Source organism: Mytilus edulis, chromosome 7 (assembly GCF_963676685.1).
Source record: "Mytilus edulis chromosome 7, xbMytEdul2.2, whole genome shotgun sequence".
Lineage (NCBI taxonomy): Eukaryota > Metazoa > Mollusca > Bivalvia > Mytilida > Mytilidae > Mytilus > Mytilus edulis.
Genome location: NC_092350.1, coordinates 89,416,628 through 89,435,126, shown reverse-complemented (window position 1 = coordinate 89,435,126; position 18,499 = coordinate 89,416,628). Strand labels below are relative to the sequence as shown.

Below are 18,499 nucleotides of genomic sequence, written 5' to 3'. Positions count from 1 at the left end.
TATATTTGTTTTCATTTTACTGTTTTGCACATAAATCAGGTTTTATCTTTTGAATTAATCTACATTTTGTCATGTCAGTGTATGTAATAGCTTGCTATGCAGTATGGTTTTTGCTCATTGTTAAAGGCAGCACAATAACCTATAATTGCTAACATCTAATGTCTTAGTGTGCGAGTTGTAACCATTCTACCTCTAACTTGTGGACAGTTTCATGTTTGAGTTGTTGAAATTATAGTAAGTCTTAGTGTGTGAATTCTACCTCTAACTTGTGGACAGTATCATGTTTGAGTTGTTCCTCTACAGACGGTTCCTGCCAGTTACCCTCTATAACAACAGGTTGTTTAGAACTTCTGGTTGGCTTCAATTCTCCAGGATCCATTTCTTCATATCTCCTTGCTGTAAATAATAGGTTATATATCATAACATTAGGATGTTAAACTCTCTAACCAGAAAATAAGTTTGATTTAAAAAAAAACCTGCTACACGAGTTATTCAGTGTGCACCACATTTTTTATGTGATTTCTTCATAGACAGAAAGTATTACAGTCATTCATTTAAAATAAGTTTTTTTTACGTTTCATTTTATCTTCTAAATTGATTTTGCTAACCTTTCATTTGTCTTAGAATATGTTTTTTGATTACCCTAGAATATGTTTTTGATTACTGTAAATTCAGAAATTATTGCAAAGTTTTTATTATTGCGAAAAATGCGACAGAGTTGTAAACGCAATAATCTAAACTTGCATTTTGAGATATTTTATATGGATTAAACAGGATTTTTCTCACAATCATAACTGCACGCAATAATTTCTGAATTTAGAGTACCTTTCATTTGTCTTAGAATATGTTTTTGATAACATTAAAACATGTTTCTGAATACCTTAGAACATGTTTCTGATTACCTAAGAACATGTTTTTGATAACATTAGAACATGTTTCTGATTACCTTAGAACATGTTCTTGATTACCTTAGAACATGTTTCTGATTACCTAAGAACATGTTTTTGATAACATTAGAACATGTTTCTGATTACCTTAGAACATGTTTTTGATAACATTAGAACATGTTTCTGTTTACCTTAGAACATGTTTCTGATTACCTTAGAACATGTTTTTAATTACCTTCGAACATATTTTTGATTACTTAGAACATGTTTTAGATTACCTAAGAACATGTTCTTGATTACCTTAGAACATGTTTTGGATTACCTAAGAACATGTTTTTGATTACCTTAGAACATGTTTTTGATTACATTAGAACATGTTTTTGATTACCTAAGAATATGTTTCTGGTTACCTTAGAACATGTTTTTGATAACATTAGAATATGCTTTAGTTTACCTATCATCTGTCTTAGAATATGTTTTTGATTACCTAAGAAAATTTGATTACCTAAGAACATGTTTTAGTTTACCTTTCATTTGTCTTAGAATATGTTTTTCTATATCAAGTTCCAGTGATACAGCTGATCTGAAAACTCGCTTCTTTCTCCTGTTTTCAATTTTGGATTCTACAATTTCTGGAGCAACAAAGTCCTTTCCACTGGAGATCCATACTTCTATAGGATATCTTAGGATGGTCTCTGTTCCGGGAATCTGAATCTGACTCAGAACCATCTCCCGTTCTTTAGCTAACTTATTAGCCTCTTGTTGGTCCACCTCTGTAATAAAGAAACATTGATTCAGCTCTCCCCTTGGAATATATCTTTAGTTTTCTATTTCTAACCAAGCTGAGAAGTCCTTTTGTTTACATTTTGATGGAGTGTAACTCACTTACTGTAAAGTTAATAAATGTAGTACTATTTGTGATTATTAATGAAAAATTGTATTTTACATGACTTTTAAAATAATTTTCAAAACATTTTTGGGTATATATATGAATATTTCTGACCATTTGTCAAGAAATGATGCTGTCCCACAATGCATCATTTTAACATCCAATAAAGGAAAACTTGTTGTTGTATTCTGGCTCTACTGTTAAATTAGAGCCAGGATCCAAGGCTAAAAACTGACCTGCAGAATCTTTATCCTGTTGAACTTCTTCTTGACTGTCCTGACCTTCACCTTCACCTCGTTCACGTAAATTTTTACCCTGTACATCCAATTTTTCTGTTTCCTGTTCCTGTTTCTCTGTTTCCTGCTCAAGTTCAAGGTCATCAACTGTAATATTAAGTCACATTTGAAAAAAATTATAAGCAAATTGTTAAAAAATTTCATGAAACTAATTATCAAGCAACTAATCGATTTGAGTCAGTTAATCAAGCCTTAGGGTTGGATGATTACCTTTGAGTCAGTTTATCAAGTCTTAGGGTTATGGATGATTACCTTTGAGTCAGTTTATCAAGCCTTAGGGTTGGATGATTACCTTTGAGTCAGTTTATCAAGTCTTAGGGTTATGGATGATTACCTTTGAGTCAGTTTATCAAGCCTTAGGGTTGGATGATTACCTTTGAGTCAGTTTATCAAGTCTTATGATTGGATGATTACCTTTGAGTCAGTTTATCAAGCCTTAGGGTTGGATGATTACCTTTGAGTCAGTTTATCAAGTCTTAGGGTTGGATGATTACCTTTGAGTCAGTTTATCAAGCCTTAGGGTTGGATGATTACCTTTCAGTCAGTTTATCAAGTCTAAGGGTTGGATGATTACCTTTGAGTCAGTTTATCAAGTCTGAGGGTTATGGATGATTACTTTTGAGTCAGTTTATCAAGCCTTAGGGTTGGATGATTACCTTTCAGTCAGTTTATCAAGTCTAAGGGTTGGATGATTGCATTTGAGTCAGTTTATCAAGCCTTAAGGTTAGATGATTACCTTTGAGTCAGTTTATCAAGCCTTATGGTTGGATGATTACCTTTGAGTCAGTTTATCAAGCCTTAAGGTTGGATGATTACCTTTGAGTCAGTTTATCAAGCCTTAGGGTTGTATGATTACCTTTGAGTCAGTTTATCAAGCCTTAGGGTTGTATGATTACCTTTGAGTCAGTTTATCAAGCCTAAGGATTAGATGATTACCTTTGAGTCAGTTTATCAAGCCTTAAGGTTGGATGATTACCTTTGAGTCAGTTTATCAAGCCTAAGGATTGGATGATTACCTTTGAGTCAGTTTATCAAGCCTTAAGGTTGGATGATTACCTTTGAGTCAGTTTATCAAGCCTTAAGGTTGGATGATTACCTTTGAGTCAGTTTATCAAGCCTTAGGGTTGTATGATTACCTTTGAGTCAGTTTATCAAGCCTTATGGTTGGATGATTACCTTTGAGTCAGTTTATCAAGCCTTAGGGTTGTATGATTACCTTTGAGTCAGTTTATCAAGCCTAAGGATTAGATGATTACCTTTGAGTCAGTTTATCAAGCCTTAGGGTTGTATGATTACCTTTGAGTCAGTTTATCAAGCCTTAAGGTTGGATGATTACCTTTGAGTCAGTTTATCAAGCCTAAGGATTAGATGATTACCTTTGGTATCTTTTCCTTGTAGGTATTCTGCCATCAATGTTTTATAATTATCTACGGCCCAGTCTATTAGGTCCTCGATCTCCATCACCATTGTACCGTCCTCGGTGTATATCCTACGTGCAGCACTATTTAGTCCCAGTCTGTATGTACACTGGTCCAAAATCTGAAAATATTTAGAAACTAGACGTTAATAAACTATAATAAAAGTAGAAATGAAATTTAAAACTGTATGAAATTTCAATGCTTTTTTAGCATGATATTTTAAATAGTAAGAAAATATGCAAAGAATCTAGGGGAAAAAAAGTTATACCTCAAATTAATAACTTATTGAAATTGGAAAAAAACCCACTGTCAATGGTTTAATAGCATTCCCTTAAGCCAGATCAGATGTATTAACAAATTTAATCTAGTCCTTTTTGAGCAAGACTATTGGTTTCTTTTTCAAAAAATCTAGAATAATTGTGAAATCTATATATTCCCCTTCTTCATTTTAAAAACAAAAATGGCTGAACAGAAAATCTATACATACGCCCTCTATGGTAGATCCACATATAAGTTCTCCTGGTCGTAATCGTCCCTCACCATTTTTGTAGGCAAGAATTTTAACAGTTTTAACTGCTTTGGCTGCAGATATTTCCTTGGCTATAGTGCGTACATTGGTTTCGTCACGTAAAGTACGGAGCTTATGTTCCCAGTCTTGTAGAGATAGTAAAGCCTCATGTGTAGATAGATCTACTTTTCCATTCAAGACTTTAAAACTTCCTATTTGCTGTAGTTTTAGTTTCTTAGCTGTTATAAATAAAGAATTAAGATTAATCAGATCTTTGGATCAGAAAGAAAGTTTTATTCATACAAGTCATTGGAAAACATACGATATAGCAGGTAACTTTTCATTGAATAAGGTATACAAAATATTTTGGTGGTTATTATTTTGGCGGTTTCAAAACTTTTATCAATATCTTTTCACGTGCACTTTTAAATAGGCGAAATTTATCTTGGTGTTTCTGTTCTATCCTGGAAAATAAGCAAAAATTTAAACCTGACGAAAATAATCTGCTATACAGAATGTATTTCTGAAGTATAACAAGGTTTAATGAAAGAAAGATAACTCTTAATAAATCAATATATTTTCATAGCAACTTTTGTCAATTAATGCAACTAAGAGCTTGACAATATATAAATACAATCTGTTGTTGAAAACGTTATGTTGTCTGACATCTAGAAAGTTTAGCTAGCTATAAAACTAAGGTTAAATCCACAGTTTTTCTTTGCGAAATGCTTGTACATTGTACCAAGTCAGGAATATGACAGTTGTTTGCAGATATGTGGTAAAGTTGTCAATGAGACAACTATCCACCCAAGTGGATGTAAGCAATTATAGGCAACCGTATGGCCTTCTATTTCGGAGAATCTAGGATAATTGCAAAATCAGTTGATAAAATCTAATGGTTGATCTTGTCAGTGTTTATGGTCTAATCTTTTTTGAATTTTACTTTGAAGTTCGGTATTGATGTTAATACTTGTTTTACAGGTTGATGGCTTGCACATTACAATATAAAATAAAATTGAGAATGGAAATGGGGAATGTGTCAAAGAGACAACAACCCGACCAAATAAAAAACAACAGCAGAAGGTCACCAACAGGTCTTCAATGTAGCGAGAAATTCCCGCACCCGGAGGCGTCCTTCAACTGGCCCCTAAACAAATATATACTAGTTCAGTGATAATGAACGCCATACTAATTTCCAAATTGTACACAAGAAACTAAAATTAAAATAATACAAGACTAACAAAGGCCAGAGGCTCCTGACTTGGGACAGGCGCAAAAATGCGGCGGGGTTAAACATGTTTGTGAGATCTCAACCCTCCCCCTATACCTCTAACCAATGTAGAAAAGTAAACGTATATCTGTTTCCCAATTTTGTTGGAAATAATCTATATGGATGGACTGTACAACAGTTTTGATAAATGTTTTAACCTACCTTCGCCCATTGAACATGAGAACTGGACGTTATTTTGAAGTTTGTTTATTTTGTATCTGCCCCTCATGGCTCTGGCACATGATGTACAAACAAGATATTCTCTCAACCTACCTTCGCCCATTGAACATGAGAACTGGACGTTATTTTGAAGTTTGTTTATTTTGTATCTGCCCCTCATGGCTCTAGCACATGATGTACAAACAAGATATTCTCTCAACCTACCTTCGCCCATTGAACATGAGAACTAGACGTTATTTTGAAGTTTGTTTATTTTGTATCTGCCCCTCATGGCTCTAGCACATGATGTACAAACAAGATATTCTCTCAACCTACCTTCGCCCATTGAACACGAGAACTGGACGTTATTTTGAAGTTTGTTTATTTTGTATCTGCCCCTCATGGCTCTAGCACATGATGTACAAACAAGATATTCTCTCAACCTACCTTCGCCCATTGAACACGAGAACTGGACGTTATTTTGAAGTTTGTTTATTTTGTATCTGTCCCTCATGGCTCTAGCACATGATGTACAAACAAGATATTCTCTCAACCTACCTTCGCCCATTGAACACGAGAACTGGACATTATTTTGAAGTTTGTTTATTTTGTATCTGCCCCTCATGGCTCTAGCACATGATGTACAAACAAGATATTCTCTCAACCTACCTTCGCCCATTGAACATGAGAACTGGACATTATTTTGAAGTTTGTTTATTTTGTATCTGCCCCTCATGGCTCTAGCACATGATGTACAAACAAGATATTCTCTCAACCTACCTTCGCCCATTGAACACGAGAACTGGACATTATTTTGAAGTTTGTTTATTGTGTATCTGCCCCTCATGGCTCTGGCACATGATGTACAAACAAGATATTCTCTCAACCTACCTTCGCCCATTGAACATGAGAACTGGACATTATTTTGAAGTTTGTTTATTTTGTATCTGCCCCTCATGGCTCTAGCACATGATGTACAAACAAGATATTCTCTCAACCTACCTTCGCCCATTGAACATGAGAACTGGACATTATTTTGAAGTTTGTTTATTTTGTATCTGCCCCTCATGGCTCTAGCACATGATGTACAAACAAGATATTCTCTGCATTGTTTATCTCCTGTCGACAAAGGAATCTCAGCAACATAACCCTGCAATCATTAAATTTAACAATGTTAAGGTGATACCAAACACCTTGACTAAAATCAATTTGGCTTGTTTAATTTTCAAAAAATTTTGCCAAACCATTCACTTTGTCAAAAATATAAAAATTTCATAGAAATTGAACCACATACTTTATTGGAAAAATTTCATTGGATATATAGTAGTTTGAGAAACACTAATTTTGATCATTGAGAAGCTTAATATTTCGTTGACAATAGAATATAATTAAACATTAGCTAATTTTTACAGAGTTATCTCCTTGAAGTGATATAGACCACCTTATAACATTTGAACGATGATATGTTCAATAATTAATTGATTTTTTTTATTTAAACACCACTTTCAGAACAATAGGCTATTTGGAAATTTTATACAGATTCTAAAATGGGGATTTGAATACCAAATTTTCCCATATCTAAAAACTTTGTGGACTTACTGGTTGATCTATGTTATCCTGTCCAGCTATGGAGAAAGTACACACATCAGCTTTGTTTGCAGCTGTTATTTCTACAAAATACATATTATCAATTAGTTGTAATCATTCTAACATTTTTTATATAAACTTGAAGGAAGGGATTACCCTTAAATACATTGTTTTTCTGTTTATATAAATCCTGCTCAGTCACCCTGTAATTCTCTTATCATGACTTCTGAACATTATTTTACTGGTGAAAACATAACAATAAATAATGTCACATTGTGAGTTATCAGGCTTTTACTTTCAGAATTGGTCAAAAGTAGAAAATGGGGGGTAATATAATTACCCAGTTAGAGTGATAAACAAATTATCTGGTTTTCTACATATTGATATTCCAAAATAATGTCTTACCAACTAATTTTGTTGAGGTATAAAAATATAGTATATATACCAAAACACATAAATAACAGCGCCTGGTGATGTTTCATAGCCTGACCGGTTTCGGCCCAAAAAGGACCTTCATCAGAGGCAGAATGGTGGATTAATGTTTGCATCCTATTTATATAGATATGGTAACCAGCGGTTCAATGTTATTAATTTTGTTGAAGTAATTTGTCCCCCTGCCTTGTCAAAAAGCATTTTATTGAGACTCATAGCTGATATTTGAGATATATATAAATGCGCGGCATATGTGATTATTTATATTTACCTTTATCGTACGGATCAGCATAAAAGGAATGTATAAACCCAGTCTCTGCGTCATAATGCCATCTCTGGTGGGCCTTTCCATATCTGTTGGTTTTACGAGCCTGTAAGGTCACAGGGCACCCAGAGAAGGTCAAAGGACGACCTTCTTCATCTTCAGAAAATGGCTCATTATTTGGCATGGAGACAGTTAAGCAAGTCTGGTTGCTGTGTTTTGATCTTATCTCACTGAATAAAACAATAAACAATACCACTGATTTGTTAATACTGTTACCATAGTTACCATTTAAAGGTGTACAAACAGACAGATTCATTTAGAAATAACTCAAAATCTTTTGCATTATGGGAAATATTTTCTAACATATCAACAATCTAGTGCTTTAAACCATTAACATCTGTATATTAATGCTGTAATGCAACTTTCATTTTGTTGAAGTAACAAAGAAATATGATTTAATGATAACCTAAGTATGGGAGATATTTAATATTTCTGTCATATATAGCCCATCATTTGTTGGTTCTGTATAATCCATTTAATTTCAACACACATCTATGGGCAATTTTTAATCTTTTTCCATGTTCTTTTTCATCACCCTCTATATGGTTCAGATTTTTACCTGTTTTCTTTCTGTGCAAATCTGTGGCCATTTTCTTTCATGACCCAACTTTGTAGAAAATTCGTACCAGAGTAACCAGTAATGTTTATTTTAAAAAAATCCATTTTTGTTTCATGACTTCTTTTGGTAAATAATTGGTATGCTATCTAGTCCTTACTCCTTTTCTTTCATGAAGAATCTTTGGTTAATAATTAGTATGATAGATTCATCCTTACCCATTTTCTTTCATGACCCAATTCTTTAATAAATAATTTTTAAGATAGATTTCCTTACCCATTTTCTTTCATCACCCATCTTTGGTTTATGTCATCTGGTTTACGTTTCACTAATAAAACCTGGCTGACTCGTCCTTCTTGCTCCATCAGACCCAACACTAGTTCACGGTTTGCTGCACACGAAATGTAACCATCTTCAAATTTAAATCGTTGAAGTGTGTCACGAGATATCTTTGGTACTGATGCAGGCCTGGAACAAGAATATACATGTGAGTATAATGATATAATTACAATATTTCACATGAAGATGATTTTAATGATGTATAATGAAATTTAATTTTGAGTCTTAAGAAACATGTCGAACATTATTATAAACCATATAAGACCAAGGGTAAGAGACAAAACTCTTAAAATCATAGAAACATTTATGTCAGCATTTTCAGAATATATCCGATATGCTTCTAAATTACACTGATTTTTTTTTCTGTTTCACTGGAGGGCTTGAAAAAGCATTGATAAAACTGACATATACAAACAATTACTAACTGTAAGAGTTATCTTCCATAGTAACACTTAGTTCATCTCCTAAATTGTTTTTTTTTTCTTTTTTTAAGCCCAAATTTTAAAATGCTTATAATGAACATGAGAAAAATATTCATGAAGTTTTATTACAAAATCAAAACACTTAATAATAAACAAGCATAGCTATAACCTGGTTATTTTCTAATCTTAAATTCTGTATTGCAAATTGAATTTAATATTAGTTTTTGTAACACTGACAATTATATGAATACAAAAACATTAAAAAATTCTGAAAACCAAAACACAATTTTCTGTTTCAGAATCTAATACATTCTAGGTATTATTTCCAATAGCGTACACAAACCAATTTGATTGGCAAAGGACGTTCTAAACAATGAAATCAACCAATGACATGACATTATTTTCATTTTGGGGTCAAACAATGAAACTACCCATAATCCTTTAGATTCTGAAATACCGTTATAAATGTATAACATGCATTAAAATCACAAAAATACATAGCAATAATTGTCAGAAAATCAATTATACTGGTGTTACCTCAAAACATCTGAAATCATAAATAATGGTGTTATTTCAACTTATACAGACACTTTAACAGCAAAGACAATTGTAATTAACCACCAGCACAGAGATACGTCTCTTCTGTCGTTTGATGCCTTTTACAGAATCAGAGAAGATGACAATAATGTACTAGTACTACAGGTTTATTTATAATTATATAAGTCAATAAGACTTTAATTGTTGGACGACACTTTGATATTTTTGTTTCTGTATTATTTTTGACAACAACATTTTGGAGATCACAGCAGACAAGCTTAAGTGTCGTCTGCTCTGTAATAGGAAGTACAAAGGATCCATTTTGAAAAAGGTAAAAAATTTCTTCACATAGGTTTTTAAGATGAATGGGTGGGAACTATAGCTAGCCAATGACTTTTCTCTTCAATTTTTTCATCCATCTATCTAGTGTTAATACAATTGTCTTTGCTTCATCCTGTTAGTTGATTAAGTGATATACTGACATAAATTATTACACTACATGTCTGGAGGATTTTATCATTTCCACTGAACCTTTAGAGATGTCCGGACGTGCCCACCCTTATTAAAGAGTGAATATACCATTTCTTTAATCATAAATTGCCTTTGAAAAAAAGCAGTGTACTGTGGATTCATTCTTTGGTAGTAAAAAGGTAAAATAACAGAAATACAGAAAATTCAAAATGGAAAGTCCCTATAATAATTAAATGGCAAAATCCAAAGCTCAAATACATCAAATAAATGGAAAACAACTGTCATATTCCTGATTTGCATTCATTATTATTATTCATTGTGGGTGCAATGGTGGAGAAGAGTTTACATGGGTTTACAATTAAAAATTTCCTATATATAGTGTTTGCAGACTTAAGCAAAATCATGTCATCAAATATCTTTATCAATTCAAGAAAATTTATACTTGTGAATATAAATGAATCCACAGTAATTTTTTTTTTTACATTTCTGTCAAATTTGAGTTGGCTTCCTATGGTGGGCAAGTGGAGAAATCTAAATCCACCTCTACCAGTGGCGGATCCAGGGGGAGGGTTCTGGGGGTTGAACCTTCTTTTTTTTGGACGATCAATGCATTTGAATGGGGACATATAGTTGGAACCCCTTTTTTTAAAATGGCTGGATCCGCCCCTGTATACTGTAGTTTATTCCTACATTAAATATATTACAATATATACAGCTTTGTACGATTGCGCCTTTTCCACCTGTACTGGGAGTTTATGGCATAAACAGTAAAAATTCCCCTGTACATTTGCTATATACATAACAGGCTATTTATTCTATTTCATCATCAAAATTGAACCTACTATACATGTGGGAATTTACTTAATTTTTTTGCAATTCAAAATTTTTAAAGAAATGTACGGTTAAATTTGATTGGGCAGAATTAAGTTGCCTTGGCATGTGGAAGTGACAATATCTACATGACTTGTAGTGTATATAGACATATATCCTTACTTATGATTACAAAATGAATAAATTCTCTCTGACTGATCGCCAAATCTGTAAAGTTAAAAATTATCATCCAATAAAATGTACGTAAAAATATAAGCAGTCCTATTGAAATAAGCTTATAACTCACAGAAAACAAGACAGATGATCTAGTTCATCCATCACACATTTAATTAAAAAAAGAAGTATTATAAATGATGGTCAGCTTCTCAATGTCATGCATGTGTATGCACATTCCAATATGCTACTTGCCAATTCCTGTAATTGACCCTGTAATTAGAGATCCCTTTTTTAGTTGTCTCCCTTATGAGGGACATTAATTTTTATTTACAATGGAGAGCCAGCAGAAAGAGCAAATTTACCTGTGCGTAATGTGAGTAATCTTTAAGGTTTTTAAATCTTATGATTACATTGTCATTAATTTGTTGTTCAGCTGAATACTTTTGACATTAGAAATTATTTTTAATGAAAAATTAGTTAAACCGACGATACATCATGCTTTGCATTGGAAAATGTCAATTTTGTCCGGTATGGAACCAGTCGAAGATTGACAAAGGGAAGTAATTTGCTTAAAAAGTGTGTAATAACAGAATCAAATCGGTAATTGGCAAATGGACTATTCAGAACTAAAAATAGGTTTTTTTTACATTCAAAAGATTATACAGCATTCATGGGGCACTTGACCCAATCAGGCCATATTTTTTTCTGACTCCCATGTTGAAAAGGATTTCCTCCTTATTATTAATGACTGCATGTGATCTTACTCTTAAACCACATGATTAGATGAGAAGAGCAAATGTCAATTTCAAAGATTTTGAACTGTCTGACAAGGACTGGTCCCTATAAAACTACACCCTGAAAGTATGCTACCAAAAAGGACTGGTCCCTATAAAACTACACCCTAAAAGCAGGCTACCAAAGAGGACTGGTCCCTATAAAACTACACCCCAAAAGCAGGTTACCAAAAAGACTGTTCAACATACATGTACAAATCTTCAGCTTATAAATCCATCTTTTTTTTTCAAATGACGATGTTATCTCAACCAGAATAAACACAGGTAAAACCCATAATTAATTTTTTTGGAAAATTTTGATCAAATTGAAATTTTTAAACAAAAATATTTTAAATCAAGAATTACATATTCACATTCATGATATTTACTGAAAACCAACAGAAGCAGCAAATACCAATTTTGAATTCTTTGGTTTGCCCCAGCAGGGGTTATAACTCACGACCATCCACACTTTAGGCCAACACGCTATCACAAGAACACCTAGGCAGTCTTTTTTAAACAGAAAGGAGAACATAAGCATTGTCCCAGAATCTGTATTGTAATCAAATTGTTATAGGCTGTGCAAGGTATTTTATTATATGTGAATCTAAAGCTAATAGTTCATGAATTAAGAAGAAATCATAGATATTAAATATTTAGGAGTTATCTATATATGTGGTAAAACTTACTTATATCTCTCGTACATCTCTTTATCTGTATATTTGTGAGCTTCAGGATCATCATCGTCGTCATCGTTACCAGCGTTCACTAATCTTTCCCATGGCCATTTCAAATTATTTAATCGTTGATCTGCTAAGCGATGGGCTCTATCATGAGCAGTGCTATAATTATTGCAAAAAATATATTGATATGATTGAATGAAAATACATTTTATGCAATATAAATAGACAGAATTACACATAGTATTCAGAAACCACGGTGGGTATGGTTGTCCTGCGAGAGAACGTACTGTGCTGGTGATTTGGTCCTGACGGGTGCTGGTGGGTCCTGATTCTGTGCTGGTGGGTTTGTTTACGTTGTATCAGAACGGCATTAAAACGACTGTTTTGTTGCTTAATTTTTCTCTGATGCGTCATAAGTACCATGCAAAGTATATTACAACAATATAAAATTGCAAAAGTCGTGCAAGTTCGTTAAACGGAATTGTCCTGACGATGTGCTGGTGATAAGAAAAACGGTCCTGGTTCTGTGCTCCTATGTCCTGGTTCTGTGCCTTTATATTTTAGTTAAAAGTGGCAAATATTCAGTCAAGATCATTGATGCTGTACTGTTATTGACTACTAGTAATTAACTGTTGTCTGCTTTCTTGAAATTGACATTGTTATGAATCTGTTTACTGTTATTATGAGAGAAAAAAAAAACCTATTTTTTATTCTTTTTATAATTAACTGTGATTTTATTTATTGGCCTGTTAATGGAACCCTTCTTGCCCCCTTTTAAGATAAGAAAATATGTTTACGATTTTCGGGATTACGATCATTTTGCAAGATCGCCAAAATACGTTGTAATTTATACAATACTTATATAAAGTAGATGATGTTGTATGTTTGTTGTCAATGGACAAATTTCCATAAGAAACCAAAGAAAGTATGTGTTAACAACCATACGTCATTGTACGACCTTCAACAATAACCCATAAAATAAAAATGTAAAAGGTTTTGTATAAAAATGGAGAGCAAAAATATAGAAGAAAGGACTTTCTGAGCGTTTGAATCATATGTCTTTAGCAGCTTAAAACACATTTGTTTGTGAAAAATTGAGTGCTGACTATAAGAATGACAATAGTATTGCGGGTTTGTTTGGGTTTTTTTTTTTGGGGGGGGGGGGGGGGGGATGGGGGATAAGTTAGAGCGAGGTTACAGTGAAAGTGTTAAGCTTGGAATAGTTTCCCGTAAGATTTAAAAGTTGTATTTTAAAAGAAAAATGTATCTTACAGCTATTAAGAATCACTTGCTGTATCTGTAAGATTTTTTCAACATATTTTTTTTGTCTGAACGGTTATCAGGTATTTTTTTCGAAGGTTCGATAGAACACTAAAAAAAATCACTATTTTATGAAAGGGCAGACTAGAATATGTCACAGAATATGTCAGAGAATGAAGACGAGATAACCTAGAGAACATTAACAAAACTAAGATTTCTTAGCTTTTTCATTTCAAAATTCCAAAATAAATAAATATTTTTGATAAAGAATTACAGGGGAGGAAGTGAACAATGTGTCCTACTTTTCTATATTTAAATATTTTTATGAATAAAATATCAAATGTGCCTTAATTATGATTGAAAATGAGTAAATGGAAAAACTACCAAACTAAAATACATTTTTATTTTAATATTGGTAATATCACTAAGCTTTTAAGTTTTGTGTGTCAAACACACCATCTCTGTAGTAATGACTCCTTATTAAGATATTTCACATCTCCATTTTTTTCTGCATTTTTTTATATTGTGAATTCTTAGTATTATTATATTAAAATGTAGACTTAATTTATATTTAAAAAAACTGAATCTAAAGTCAGATAAATCAAACATTTTTGTTTCTATCTATCCGTTTTCAGGACTTTAACAATCAACGTAAACACGCCTGGAAAGTAAAATGTGTACTCGGCTGTCTGTAATCGACCATTTTTAGACACCCTCCTAAAAAACAAGCCGGGGTGGGGGTTCAGAGATGCAAATTAAGTACTTAGATCAATATTTTATATTTTCGTGTATGGTTTATCACCCCCTCCTGTGGCCTGTCAATTACGAAAATGTGCAAACTGCATTAGTATCAAAACAGCACAGACAATGAATAATAGAGATATAATTTTGTACATATACATGTATCAAGGGGAAACTTCTTGCAAAGCATTATTATTTATAGTTCATTATTGTATTTAGTAGAAAAAGAGAATTTGGTGAAAATAAAATCACTATTTTTGTAGAAAATTCACAGACCTTTGTACAGAAATTTTTGTTATGTTTAGCATGGGATCAACACAAGGGTACATTATCCTTAAAAATCTATTTAAAAGTATTTGAAACTAACGTTTGCTTTGTTAATTGTGCCTTCAATTTCAAAAATTAAAATATCTCGTAACTTCATACTACCAATTAAGTATAAAACAAGTAAATAAGTTTAAAAAAGAAATTCTAATATTAAACACCTAGATTTAACTTTAAAAGTCATAACAGTTTAAAACAATACAAATCTACACACACAAATAACTGGCTTAATTTCAACTGATTTTCAACCCGAATCGCTATAAGATCATATATAAGCTCAACTGTGTCGAGGGATCGTGTGAGGTTCATTTATTGTCTTGGCGTCCGTATTACAATGAGTGAATCTAGGAAAAACAATATTCATCAACAAACCAGACCACTGTCTGTTAAAATGTATTCGAGTTTTTAGTTACAGCCGATTCCATTGAGTATGTAGGCAAATGTTATATCTTTGGTTAGCTTGCTTGTTAGCTAAACCGTAAAGTCATTGTTAGGTAAGGTCTATACCCTCCTTTCGAATTAGCCTGCTCCTACAGACAGAAAGATGTGTCATTTGTCGGACTAGTCTACTCTTAAAGTAGGGTAGTTTACATAACCTAACAATGACTTTTCTGTTCAGCAAGCAAGATAACCAAAGATATTCCCTTTGTCTACACACTCATTGAAATCGGCTTTAATATTGCAAATGTTCAAGCAATTAGGGCAAAACTTACCGAGTAAAAAAAATCAAAATGTCTATCACCTTGCACATTTCAGAAAATTCAGATCAGATAACGAAACTGGGTCCAGCAACATTTATAATCAATTTAAGATTTTGACCCTCACAGTTTCCATTCACCACAAATATTCTCGTTACAACGAATCAAATACCAGTTGCAGCCTTTTGTTTATCTATTAATATATGTATACGGATAAAGTTATGAAAGGCAGCAGGGTCACCAGGGTGAGGAGTCCATGTCATCTGAAATAAATGCTAAGCATAGATCTAGAAAGCGGCAGATAATCATGGCATTAAAAAAACTCTCTTCTTTTCGACTTTTTTCGAACAAATTGACACATAAAATGAATTATATAGTATTATGGAATTTTTAACTTGTGTTCAATTCATTGGTTACACCTTTTACTAGGACAACAGTCCTGTCAAGTATGAGCTGGGTAAAATATTTCAGAAAGGAAGATGGAAATGTGAAAGTTTCCGTGCGTCAGGTGCAACAGCATACGAACAGCTAACATGTCTCGTCAGGGTGGAAGCTAAAAAGTCCACGAAAATTTGATTTAAAACCTTTATTCGTTCCAACAAACTTTTAAGATATTGTGATTTTGTTGAGGATTTAACCATCTACGACAACAAAATTTCTTTTTTTTTTAGAATTTACAGCTCTTCTATAAATATATGCAAAGCAAACTATTGATTAAATTGCTTGCTATGATTGTTTGGATGTTTGTAAACGACAGGTAAGTAGTCTGTTTACTATATACTACAATTTATTTGGAAAATAAACATTAACTTCAATTCCTGTCAGTTTGTATTTGTCCAATCAAATCCCAGTATGTATTGAAACTCCGCCTACCTATTGTTTGAAAACATCCAAGCAAACATAGCAAGCAAGTCAATCAAAGTTTTTTTTTGCATGCTTTTATAGAAGAGCTGTACTATATAATGCAAGGAAGCGTTTAAGTCTTTCGCCCAAAAATACTATCAATTTCTTTTTGTCCTATGTAAACTTACTTACCATTTCCTTCCATTCATGATCATTAAATTGAACTGTAAAATATTGCTTGGTACCTTCTTAATTCCTTTATGAGTCTTATGTAAACTTAATTATGACAATAACTGTTGTGAGAACAAGATTCACTGCACACTTTTAAAGTTCTGCTTCATCAAACATAAAAATGTGAACTTAAGTTTTGAGACTTTTTTAATCTACACGATTGGGATTTTTGTATATGAGAACATGGTTTATCTATTAGTTGAAAATGCGGCTTTGAACTAGCTTTAAGTACCTGCAAGCATTCGTTATTCAATAATGTGTGTCTTTGTGTTATTATTTTATGTAATAAATTGTTGTGTTGGTACACCACTGTAACAATGAAGGAGGAAATGAGGAGGGTTGGTTGGGTGGAAGTGGGGAGGGGTATGCGGAGCGCTAACAAACATGTCTATGCGGCATTGGCTTTGATCATTGTTGAAGCATCAATGTAAGGGGCATTTAAAATATCTTAATAAAACTATTCTTATTTTAGATACTATATATTGTTATCTGATATTGGACGAAAGATGTTGCCCTTTTATGTAATTATTTAATACAAGTTACGATAATTTCAAAACACATATTAAACAGCCAAATGGATGCACAAGAGCTAAAATAGGAGTCATAGATCCTATTGACAACAATTATCTGCCCAATTTTATTGATTTTGTAACATTTGTTTCAAATATGACCAACTTCTTATCCAAAATCACCAGCACCGTATCAGGACCCACCAGCACAATGACAGGACCCACCAGCACAGTATCAGGACATGAATAAATTGAGAAAATGCTAAATGTTAATAAATTGCAATGTTTTTTCACAAAATAGTTTTGTCGCGTGGATTGTGGTATAGAAAGCGGACTCTATGAGCATTTTTGTTTTATTTTTTCAGTTCGAGATTTTCTGAAAATGAGCATTTCTGTGTTACGCTTACTGAAAAAGTTTAAAGGGTCAACTTTTTAATGGTTTACATATGAACCCATAAGAAACAAAATTGAAAAATCTCAACCGTTTTCTTCCATTTTTTATGAGTGAAAACGTCAAAAATCATTATTTTCATCTTTGTTTACATTTTTTCATTGATCACCAGCACCCGTCAGGACCAAATCACCAGCACAGTACGTTCTCTCGCAGGACAACCATACCCACCGTGGAAACAAGTACATTTAATATGGATCTATCTTAATCCTATAATTGAAGTCATAATATATATAAAAAGAAGATGTGCTTTGATTGCCAATGAGACAACTCTCCATCACTCGAGACCAATGACACATACTAGATAAAGATGATCTTAAATTGAAAATGGTCCATAAGAGTGAACTTTGATGGTCCATTAAAGTGAAACAAGAGGGTCAATAAAGGTGAAACAAGAGGGTTCATAAAGGTTAAATAACCTAATCAAAAAAGGTTAACTTATATGGTCCATAAGGCTATACTAAAATGGTCTATAGGGTAAACTTAGATGATCTATGAGGGTGAACTAAGAGAATCCATAAGGGAGAACTAAGGGGATTCATAAGAGTGAATCATGGTTGTCATTAAAGGTGAACTAAAGTGATCCATCAAGGTGAACTAAAGTGATCCATCAAGGTGAACTAGTGATCCATAAAGATGAACTAAAGTGATCCATTAAGAGTAAACTAAAATGATCCATTAAGGTGAACTAAAGTGATCCATAAAGATGAATTATAGTGATCCATCAAGGTGAACTAAAGTGATCCATCAAGATGAACTAAAGTGATCCATCAAGGTGATATAAAGTGATCCATCAAGGTGAACTTAAGTGATCCATCAAGGTGAACTAAAGTGATCCATCAAGGTGAACTAAAGTGATCCATCAAGGTGAACTAAAGTGATCCATAAAGATGAACTAAAGTG

General features: G+C 32.9%; 1 protein-coding gene across 3 annotated transcripts in view; it reads right to left on the bottom strand.

The window, feature by feature from the left end:
• Positions 1-18,499, bottom strand: part of LOC139482728 (doublecortin domain-containing protein 1-like) — a 68,622-nt gene that overhangs the window by 7,275 nt on the left and 42,848 nt on the right. The window contains exons 27-37 of one of the 3 annotated variants that reach the window (XM_071266788.1): positions 12,546-12,698; positions 11,090-11,134; positions 8,604-8,795; positions 7,718-7,941; positions 7,027-7,097; positions 6,097-6,577; positions 3,978-4,237; positions 3,449-3,611; positions 2,013-2,159; positions 1,415-1,660; positions 260-396 (exon numbers count right to left, since the gene is read on the bottom strand). In XM_071266788.1, coding sequence (XP_071122889.1) covers positions 260-396; positions 1,415-1,660; positions 2,013-2,159; positions 3,449-3,611; positions 3,978-4,237; positions 6,097-6,577; positions 7,027-7,097; positions 7,718-7,941; positions 8,604-8,795; positions 11,090-11,134; positions 12,546-12,698 — 2,119 coding nt within the window. The remainder of the gene's footprint in view (positions 1-259; positions 397-1,414; positions 1,661-2,012; positions 2,160-3,448; positions 3,612-3,977; positions 4,238-6,096; positions 6,578-7,026; positions 7,098-7,717; positions 7,942-8,603; positions 8,796-11,089; positions 11,135-12,545; positions 12,699-18,499) is intronic. The other 2 variants (XM_071266789.1, XM_071266790.1) reach the window with 2 other exon arrangements.